Raw genomic sequence first — 11812 nt, forward strand, 5'->3', positions numbered from 1 at the left:
AATTTACAGAAAAAAGAAAGTGTGTAGCCAGTGCAGTCTGAATTCAATATCCTAAGAAAGGAAAGAATGAGCTAAGTAACATAAACTTTGAAGCTCAGACAGAAGATCTGAGGTAAAAGACTAAGAAAAGATATTATATAATATATATAAGATGGAAGAAAGGGGAAGGAGGAAAGAAAGAAGGTAGGTAAGAGAAGGGGGATAGCAGAGGATGGGGAAACAAGATGGGAGAGAAGACAAGGGAAAGGAACAGGACCACATACAGAGACAGTGAGAGGAAGAACTGGTTCTTTCACAGGCTTCTGTTCTATTCAGGAGAACCTACAATGAATGAGATGCTGTCAACAAATATAGATGATGGCAAATCATTATAAATTCACTGTTATAAGTAGAAGATATTTTTAGAGAAACCCTTGCAGGCACAAATAGGCAAATCTCACATGTTTACCTGGGTTAATCTAAATCCAGTGAAATGGACAGATGATATCAACCTCCACAGCAGCCATACAATTTAAATTAAAAATTACTCATGTCCATGAGTGTCTTTCTTCTTAAGTTGCCCATATGCATGTCTATTGTTCACAAGCTTCTCTCTACACTTGTGTGATCTAATTTCAACATACTAAGGCAAGATGAAGAAAATGAGTAAATCCGTCAATATCCTGATTTGAGGTTTGTGTAGGCAATGCCTCATGTTTTACACGCCATAATTTAGGTACATTTTTCAAAAAATAATTTTCTGTTTGTTTCTTTCTGTAAAAAGTATTCCCTGGACTTTCACTAAAGGTGGAGTTTAAATGTAACTCAGGGACGAGAAAATATCACAAAGAATGAATCCAAGTATCATGAGTCCCTGAAGTGAGAAGTCAAGTCATGAAAACTTTGCATCCCAAACTATCTTTTTGAATGCACACTTCACTTCTTTGTTCCTCAAGCTGTAGACCAGAGGGTTCAGCATGGGAATGACCATGGTGTAAAACACAGATGTCATTTTGTCTGTGTCCATGGAGTGACTAGAGGTGGGCTGTAAGTACATGAATATAATTGTCCCATAGAAAATAGACACTGCAGTGAAGTGTGAGGCACATGTGGATACAGCCTTTAGATATCCAGCACTTGACTTCATCTTTAGGATAGTGACAAAAATGAATATGTACGATATCCAGATAACTAAGAGAGCAACAAAGACATTGAAGCTTGCTACATAAATAAGAACCAACTCACTAACATGTCTATCAGAGCAAGAGAGAACCATGACTGCAGGAATATCACAAAAAAAGTGGTGAATCACATGAGCCCCACAGAAAGAAAGACTGAAAGTGTCCCCAATTTGAATGGAGGCATTCAGGAAACCACAGAAATAGGAACATATAGAAAGACACACATACACACTTCTAGTCATAGTGGTAGCATAGTATAGTGGCTTACACACTGCTGTGTATCGATCATAGGCCATTGAGGCCAGGAGATAACTCTCAACAGTAGCAAAGGCTACAAAAAAGAACATCTGAGTAGCACAGTCATTGTAGGAAATGACCTTGTCTCCTATAAGAAGGCCAGTCATGACTGTGGGGGTGACAGCTGAGGAATAACAAAAATCAACAAAGGACAGATTGCCTAGGAAAAAGTACATAGGTGTATGAAGTCTTGAGTCCAGCACAATAAGGAGGATCATCCCCAGGTTTCCCACTAGGGTGATGGTGTAGATGAGCAGGAAGGTGATGAAAAGGGGAATCTGTAGTCCTGGTTCATCAGTGAGTCCCAGCAGAAGAAAGTGTGTCACTTCTGTCCTGTTGTTCATCTGTGTCATCTTTCAATCATGATGGCCCACAACCAGGGAAAAGGAGGAACATGATGATGAAGAAGATGAACTAAAATAGAAAAGCATAAATGAATACATGTGCCTTTTGATCAAAGAATCTGTACAATGAGATTGTCTGGAAAATGGAACTTTTCCCAAATTGAATCTGATGTTCTATGTATATAGACAGTTACATATAATAGATTTTGGAAATTATGAATGGGAGTCTACCAAGGTTTATAATTTTGTATTCTGTATAGTCATAAATAGATGGGGATTATTTAATATTTGTAAAAGGAATGTGTCTCCAAATTTACATCTGACTACTTATATCTCACAATCTGTGTTGGTTACTTTTCAAGGTCTGCTCTAGACGTGCACTTTAGATGACTACTCTGTGAATCCTTTGAATGACATTATGACTTGCTTTACTGGATAGTAACCAGAGAAACATCAGACTTTACAATAGCAACTAACAACATAAAATATCTTGGGGTAATGCTAACCAAACAAGCGAAAGTCCTGTATTGAAAGAACATTGGGTCTTTAAAGAAAGAATTTAAAGAAGATACCCAATAATGGAAAGATTTCCCAAGCTCCTGTATAGCTAGGATTAACATTAAAAAGAGCAATTCTGCTAAAAGCAATCTACACTTTCAATGCAATCCCTATCAAAATCCCAACACAATTCTTCGCAGACCTTGAAAGAACAATACTAAAGTTATATGGAACAAAAAAAAAAAACACCCAGGATAGCCAAAATAACCTTATACAATGGAGCAACTTGTGGTGGGATTAGCATCCCTAACTTTAAGCTCTATCATAGAGCCATAGTCCTGAAAATAGCTTGATATTGGAACAAAAATAGGCATGTTTCCCATTAGAATCTAATTGAAAACCCTGATATTAACCCACACACCTATGAACACCTGAATTTTGACAAGGTAGGTAAAGTTATACAATGAAACAAAAGAGAGATCCTTCAACAAATTTTGCTGGCAAAACTGTATGCAGACATGTAGAAGATTGCAGATAGATCAATATCTATCACCATGTACAAAACTTAAGTTTAAATGGATTAAAGATCTCAACATAAATGCAGCCACACTGAACCTCTTAGAAGAAAAGTTGGAGATACCCTTGAACTAATTGACTAAGTTCAGGAGACTGCTTCCTGAACTTAACACCAGTAGCACAGACATTGAGATAGACACTTAATAAATGGGACCTCCTGAAACTGATAAGGCAAAGCACACATCAAGACAAAATGGAAGTCCACAGAAGGGGAAAAGATCTTTACCAATCCCACATACGACAGAGGGCTGATTTCCAAAATATACAATGAACACTAAAAGCTAGCCACCAAAACACCAAATAATCCAATTTAAAAATGTGGTGCAGAACTAAATAGAGAATTCCCAATACAGGAATCCAAAAATGCCTGAAAGACACTTAAGTAAGTGTTAAACACCCTTAGCCATCAGTGAAATAAAACTCAAAACCATTCTCAGATTCCATCTTACACTGGCCAGAATGGCTAAAATCAAAAACACCAATGACAGTCTATGCTGGAGAGGATGTGGAAAAAGAGGAATTCTCCTCCATTGCTGGTGGGAGTGTAAACTTGTAAGGCAACTTTGGAAATCAGTATGGTTGTTTCTCAGTAAAATGGGAATCAGTCTACCTCAAGATCCAACAATTCCTCCATTAGGCATGCATATACCCAAAGAATGCACATTCATGCAACAAGGGCATATGTTCAGTTATGCTCATGGTAACATTATTTGTAATATCCAGAACCTGGAAGCAACCTAGATGCCCCTCAACCAAAAATGGTTGGAGAAAATGTGGTACATTTAAACAATGAAGTATTACTCAACAGAAAAAAAAAACAAAAAAAAAAACAAAGAAATCTTGAAATTCGCAGGCAAATGAATGGAAGTGGAAGAAACCATCCTGAGTGACAAACACAATCACAGAAAAACAAGTCGGGTATGTCCTCACTCATATATGGATATTACCCATGGAGGAGAGGACTACCAGTCTATAATCCACACCACCAGAGAAACTAGGAAAGAAGGAATAATGCATGGTCCTCAGAAGAAGGGGAGGGGGACAAGAAATCCTGAGCAAATTGGGAGCACGGAGGGAGAGAGGAGAGAAGTAGGAAGGGGAGAGGGTAAAAGGGGAGGAGAAAAATTTTAAAAATGAAATTGAATAATTTATACATATTACTAAAATATGAGATTGTAGTCTGTGCTTTCAGTCTATGATTTTATTTAACCTTACTGATGCTCAAGTACTAGCATTCGACCAGAATTTTAATTAAATTGAAAACAATATTAAACATAATTACATGGCTGCCTTGGCAAGAACTCAACATTGTTTGAGTAACAGAGTTCTATTTCTAAGCACACATTTCTTTTAGAGTCTTTTGCCACAGAGCACAGGGGCCAGGAATAAAGTGTCCTATAAAATAAGTATTTTGGCTTGCCACTAAGTTCATTGTCCATTTTCTTTATCTGTATTTTGGACACTGTTCTAAGCATACATATTCAGAAAGTGTGTGATTTCTCATTCTTTTGTGAATCCCTCCTCCTCTTCCTTAATGGAGCAGTTTAAAAACCATCCTTGCTGAACAGAGAACATTTCATAGGCATAACTCAAAATATATGACTTTCTCTCTCCCCTTTCTCCTTCTCCTGACTACAGAACCTGCTAGCTTTGAAACTTACCTGTGTTTCTCTCAAACTCTAATAAAATTATTCTCAAACATCATTCTGAGTTTATTTCTAAAGTATTTTACTAATGAGAATAAGAGATGAACAGGGGATGCTGGATATCTAGGTAACAGATGTAGTATATCTCTATGTGCAGTAGATATGTTGGGATAACTCAGGTGACAGTAGTCACTTCAGCTTGATGCAGCTCTGATAGCTGCAGGCAGATAATCATAAGCTGCATCACACAGAGAGCTTTGGTCCATTCACTGTGTAGGATTCATTACTCCTTACTAACCTGCCTGACCCCTGAAAAGTAAACAAATTAATCAGACCAACTTGGGATATTTCTGTGAGAAGACAAAAAGACAGTAAAATGTTGATATTAATCACATCCAGGGATTGTGAGCTTTCATGCGTTGTTTGGATAGGAGAGTGATCTTCTGGTTTGTGCTGATTTGTTGTTCATGGACACTGGGAAGCAGGGCTTCACCTCAGATGATATTGACCAGTCCCTCCTCATGTTGTCTTTCCTCCTGCAAAAGCACCACTGAGTAGTTATGCTCTCCAGGTGCTCCTGCTTCCTCTGAAAACACTGATTGCTGCTCCTACAATTACCCAGGACCCAGTCTTCCTTGAATTCTTATTCTAAAAGCATATTTTCATTTGGTGAATGTCTTTTTCCATCAACTTATTCTTTCTGCCATCCTGTTACAGTATGACAAAGACACCAATACCAAAATAAAATTGACAGTTTATGGTTCTCTCTGTCCCTCACAGATTTTTTACAAGTGCCTTCTACTTTATAAAATCATTTGATATGATGTGGCTGTCATAATAACAATGTTTCAACTTGTATATTTGTTTTGTTTCCTTGGGTACTGAGGTTTATTTTCCCAGTTAGGCTAGTCTTCAATTCCTAGTATGAAGCTAGACATGTGCCTCAGCTTTCAAAATGGTTGCAAAAAGGGCAGATATTTTTGCTTGAATTGAAGCCTTTGAAAGTATATCTACCTAAGACAAACACTTAACACTTATTCCCCACCATAAATCTCCTGAAATTCTGAATATTTTAGGGTATAAACTTATTATTTGAGACTAGTTTCAGAAAATACTGTAGTCTACAATAATAAAAGATTTGCACCAGGGTTTACAATTAGGTATTATTACTATTAATTCTAGGCTATAAACATGTAAGAAGTTACCAGTTTTTCTAAAGTTATTTCTTAGAAATATTCAAGGTATTTTTAGACTAATATCTGCATTAACCTATATTTTCCACACTATTTTAATGTCATGGTCATCTGTATATAATTTTAGAGAAACTTAAAATGTATATAGAGAATCATACAGTATTTTTGAAATTTCAAAAAGATCAGTTTATTCTCTTGTTTTTTGCATGCCTTTTTCTGCAATAATAGTAAAATAAATAGGAAATAGATAAAATTCACAGATATTCAGTGTGTAATTTTTCTTGCAAGATTCATAGACATGATGTGTTAAGAGAATACCTAAATTCCCTAAAACGTAACTTTTTTACATTCATACTATAAACCCAATTAGTTTTTTTTTTAAGAAACTGTTTTCATCACCCCTTTCTCTTTTAATATCATTCACAGTAAGGTTTACTGCACAATTTACTTTACTTAAGTTTCAAGTCTCACTGACAATAGTTATGCAATATGTAAGGCCATCAGTTATTTGAAAGAAAGAAAGATGACTCCAACAGTAGGTATGAGATCATCAAGTCAGCCACACAATGCTGGTCACACAGATCTTTCTAAGGTAGCGACTGAACATGATGTCTGAGACACTGAAAAACTGAGGAAAGAGGAATAATATGCATAATACTTCTTAAACTCTATAAAGTATTCCTCTTTCAAGGAAGAGCCACACACTTGCCTTACTTACAAAACCAAAGTATTAAAATTGCATATCGCACAAAATTTATCAATTGTGAATTAAGAAAAACATGACAGGTCTACGTGATATTATACCAATTAAAAGTCTGTCAATATATCTTTTTTTACCTTTGAGTGTTTTTCCTTAACCATGCATGAAGTCTGACTGGACATCTTCAGTCATGAGGTGGCAATGAAAGAGATAACAGTGAATCCCATTCAAATGCATAGATGAACACTTTGGAAACATGACATCAAGCATGTTTTATTTAAGAAGCTAATGTATGAAGAGCAAGAAACACTGTGTAGACTTGGATGTCCCTAGAGATTTCTTTTATGGGAATACCAGCAACTCCAATCTCCTTTCTAGGAAAGAAGCAATTAAAACTGTATGTACCCATGTGCCTATGGAGAGTACTTCTGACTGAACTCAGAGTTGAAATAAGAAAGTTGTGAAGTTGGCATTATGCTAGCCTGCCCTGCCACCTGGCATAACACATTCAGGCAGCAACCTGATCAACCAACGTTTCCACGATTACTAGTCTGCATTCAGGTGCAAAGGAAGCCTTTAAAAGACCCCTGCCCACTTACTCTACTCTCTTTCCCACTCTCTTTCTTGCTGTTCCCCTGGGGAACAGGACTTTTCATGTCTCCCTCTTCTCTTCTGTCTTCTTTCTCTCTGTGTGTCTCTATGGTTCTTTACCTCTTTTCTCTTTCCTCTCCCCACCCCATTCCCTTCCTAACAAAACTTCTCACTACGCTCTGTCTGCCTGGCATGTTTGTCCTCCTCCTTGGTTACCCTCACCTGTCATGGAATCTGCCAAGCTTTCCCTAGTGCTTTATTGTATCAAGAACTTAGCAGCTTCTATATATTTGCTTTCTATCATGAGGAAATAGAGCAAAAAACAATGTCCAACAGAGAAGGTACACTCACATAACTTAATATCACCAAGTTGTTAGCAATTTGAATTTGAACACCCAAGCTTCTACATCTGAGAAATAAATACCTCTTGTCTATACATTTTATCATTTAAGGTGCTATGTCATAATACAGATAAACCATCACATCATGAATGATACTTGTTAAGTTTTTGTCAAACATAATGTGCCTTGTTTCTCCTGATGTCAAATGTGGAAGAGAAAATGAGGTAAGGAATAAGATTACCATTTTCACTTCTGGCTATATTGCTGAGGATAATAAAACCAGTCCAATCTTGTGAGTGAAAGATATGGAAACCAATAGGATAATTGTTTTAGACTGCACTTCTACTTGAGAAAGGTATGCTACTTAGGAAACTTGGCAACCATACTTAAGTGGCATTCATTCAAACACTCTTAACACAGTGTAAAATGTCATACTGTTGTCTCAGAGCTAGAGAGATATCTTTAAGTCTTCCTTTTGTCAGTGATTGCTCTGCCAGTTTCCCTTGAACTCTGCATATAGCTTTTAGATGTAAATGAATCATGAATTCTCATGGGTACTAATGAAGGTCCAACCCTGAAAAGTCAGAGTTGCCAGGCTCCAAAACTTAGTAGCATATATTATTTAAAACAAAAAAAAATAAAATTATGGTGACTGTGCTTCACTGAATTACGTTTTTTAAATTAACTAAATCTACTCATTTATTATTATACCCCATTTCCCCTCCCTTCTTTCTCCCCATTCCATCTCCCAAACCTCCTCTCTCCCTCACTTCAAATCTACTCCTCCTCGTTTTTGTTCAGAAATGGGCAGTCCTCCCATGGGTGTTATCAGAGCATGGTACAGCAAGTTGAGGTAGCACTAAGCTCCTCCGATCATATTAAGCCTTGGCAATGCAAACTAGGGTGAGGCATAGGCTCCCAAAACCCTGCCATAGCCTCAGTGACAGACCCCATTCTACTGCTAGGAGTCCTACAAAGTCATCTCCCATGACTCTACAAGATTTTAAATAAATGTCTTTCATTTTGTATGTTGAAATTCACTTCAAAAATTTGAAACTTTCCTATATTTAGTCAATTTAATTTGATCGTATCCACTCGACACCTCCCTCCAAAATCCTGCAAGCCCTAGCTAACATGTATATTTCTGTATATTTCCCTAATACATATCAATTTTAATTAAAAAAATAATATTTACTTACATTGCATTTTCCCCACCAGGATCCAATTCCTCCCACAATCCACCCTTACCTAGGCAAATTGCTCATTTCTTTCATATATACATAAATGATTCTGAGTCCATTTAGTGTGGCTTTTGTTTATCTAATTTCAGGTCTGACCAGTTTAATAACCAATTAGGGGTCTCATCTGTATATAAGCTAATTCTCCCTCTCTCAGTCCTTAGTTGCCTGTAGACCTTGCCTTGGAGATGAGATTTTTTCCCCTTTTGACATAGCATTTGTATTGATATTGCCATTTGTTTGGGTCTAGTTGAGCAGCATTGTTGTTGATGTAACAAAGGTGCTGCTTTCATGCCATTTCCTTTTTTAAAATTTTATTATCTGAGGCCAGTTAGTACTATTCATAGATGTACAACTGTGAGGTTTTGTTTTTGAATTAAAAACATATCAATAAACACCTTCCAAAGAAAGTAGGGTTGTTAAATGTGTCCCTTTTGGAAATGAGCCCTTCACAGTCACTTATTTGCACTTAGACTAGTTGTAGTCACCTCTAAAAGCCTCTGCTTCAAAAAGAAGCTTCTTTATGAGGAGTTAGAGCCACAATAATCCATTGGTGTAAGGGTAAGTATTCTGATGTCAGTTGGAATATTTTACTCAGTTGTGGCATTTCTCAAATACACATATCAATTATTTACATGATATATGTAACATATTAATGATATGTAAGATTTTATTTAAGCAATATGCTACATGCCACTGAATTAGACATCAATTCTTAGTAAAACTTTTTAGAGGGTTTGATGTTCTACTTGATAAAGGGAATTCCAGGACATAATTAGGAATAGAAGTAACAAGTGGAAACTTAGTGAGATGGTACAAAATAATGTTTCAGTAGGACAGGAAATTTGGAATGTCTCTTGAAATAGGCTGAATGTAGCTGCAGTTGGGAATTATTATGTGTGATTCACTATCATAACACATGATACAATGATCAATGTATGGGTTAAACTAAATTTCCGATGTATGCTACTCATTTATCAGTTATTTATGGAGAAGCTATACTGGCAAAGACTTCTGACATAATAAAGTATCACAATTTTTATCAGTATGTGTTAGCCATACACAAAAGGTTTCTTCTAGCATTTTATACATACATAACAGGTTATTTTAAGCTATTATGTAATTCATCCCATCACTTTCTGTCACACATACATGTGCATGAGTGTATGAGATTCATCTATGTATGGGCATGTGTGTGTTTGTGAAAGTAGAAAAATATTTGAAAATTATATTGAAACAAAATATTTTCTACTCTAATAAAATTTATATTCCACATGATAAAGATTAGTAAGTATTGATAATGTGAATACATAGTCTGTGAATTATAATAAAACTATTGAGAATGACATTCAAGGGCAGGACACTTAGGCAGTGAGCTGAGCACAATTCATCCATGAAGGTGGTGACAGCAGGATTCTTTGACACAGTACCATTTAAGCAAAGTCCTGAAAGGAATGAGATACTTTCTCAATGGTACTGAGGCATGATCATACTTGTAACAATATAGAGCAAGCAATGATAAGACTGAAGACGTGATAAGACAGAATGCAAATAAACCGACGTAGAAAAGAAATAGCTAGCTCTTTCATAAAGGAACATACATATTATCACTCTTTTATTACAACAGTCTAGACTATTTAGAAATAGATAAAAATATTGAATTTTAAATTTCTATTCCATTTGTATGTTCTCTGTCAAGGTGTCCTACTGAAAAGCAAAATGTGAACATATTGACCACATGAAAGATCATCATCAAGTAGAAGTACTAATTCACAGGAAATAACAAAAGAGTACATCTTTCATTAAAATATGCAATCAGAATATTCAGTGCAATTTAATTATGCATCTTCTGAAACTGGATTCCTAGAATGTCAATGAAGTTAATAAGTAATATGTAGCTTTTTCACCATTATATCCAAAGTAAAAATTAAACTATCAATAATAAATGCTGCTGGAACTCCGCCGTGGGAGGGGAACCAGCAGCCGTGGCTGCTCGGGCCAGTGGGGTCTGTTGTCGCCATGGAATACCTGGGGGATGAGATGACCCTGACCTTCTCCAGCACGTCCATGTTCCCCTTTTTTGACATTGCCCACTACCTGGTGTCGGTGATGGCGCTGAATCAGCATCCAGCGGCAGTGGCGTGGAATAATCTCCTGTCCAGTGGTTGAGTGCAATGTTCCATTGCTTTGGTGGAGGAATTTTATCCTGTATAGTGCTTGCAGAGCCTCCGTTGAAGTTTCTTAGAAACCACACTAATATTTTACTGGCTTCTTCAATCTGGTATATTGTATTTTTTTGCCCTCATGACCTAGTTTCCCAGGGCTATTCATATCTACCTATTCAACTTCTGGCTGTGGGAATGAAGGAAGTTGACCAGAACTTGGAAAATAGTATGGAGTCACACATGCTAATAGCTATTACAGAAATGGCTGGATAGTCATGATAGCTGTTGGATGGGCCCGAGGGGCAGGTGGTGTTATTGTCACATCTTATGTAGAGTTGCTAAAAGGAGATTGGAAACCTCCTTTTAGGTGATGAGTGGGTGAAGTTGTCATTCCCTTCCAAGGTAACACTGCTGGGGTCAATCATCTTCACTTTACAGCACACCAATCATCTGGCAATGACAAAGCATGATCTCATGTTCCTTTATACCATGTTTCTCGTGGCCATAAAGAAGACCATGATGATAACAAAGGATACCACTGTGACTCTTGCTCCCTTTGAGGACACCTTGAACCGGATGGTGTTTGGCTGGCAGCAGCAGTTTTCACTGAGTGAAAAGAAACCGCAATCGAAACTGTCTTCCAATGGCACTGCCTCGTCAGTGTCCAAGCCCACCACAGAGGATTCAGGCTCTTCTAAGAGGCATGCCAAGAAAGAAGACTGACAATTTTACCTGTGCTTGGGAGGCGAAAAGGGAGAGTTATTTATAGAGTATGCTATGTAAATGGTATGCTATGTAAATGATGTGAAATAAGCCTATCTGTAAGGATAGAGGAGACAAAAAGGAAGAAACACCTTATTTCAGGGACACGGCTCTGTTAATTGTTAACTCTTGGAGTCACAAGTGGATCATGTGAATTTATTTTTCTGGTATAAGAGATTCTCCTAGTTACTTGAATAGTTTTATATTGATAAAATGATAATTTTTCAAATGTTAGAAAAAGTTCACTTGTTACTGCAAAATTCTAAGGCTTTAACACTTATAAAATTCAGTGGTTTTTTTT

The 11812-nt window shown here is 36.8% G+C and overlaps 1 protein-coding gene and 1 pseudogene across 1 annotated transcript; one reads left to right on the forward strand and one right to left on the reverse strand.

Moving 5' to 3' along the window:
* Window positions 1–871: 871 nt before the first annotated feature.
* Window positions 872–1810, reverse strand: LOC100762752 (olfactory receptor 5B3-like). Its single transcript, XM_027406789.1, has one exon. It carries the CDS (start codon window positions 1808–1810, stop codon window positions 872–874), a length of 939 nt encoding a protein of 312 aa, XP_027262590.1.
* Window positions 1811–10603: 8793 nt separating this feature from the next.
* Window positions 10604–11472, forward strand: LOC100762466 (annotated as a pseudogene).
* The last annotated feature ends 340 nt before the right edge of the window (window positions 11473–11812 follow it).

This window comes from Cricetulus griseus, chromosome 3, assembly GCF_003668045.3.
Source record: "Cricetulus griseus strain 17A/GY chromosome 3, alternate assembly CriGri-PICRH-1.0, whole genome shotgun sequence".
Classification (NCBI taxonomy): Eukaryota; Metazoa; Chordata; class Mammalia; order Rodentia; family Cricetidae; genus Cricetulus; species Cricetulus griseus.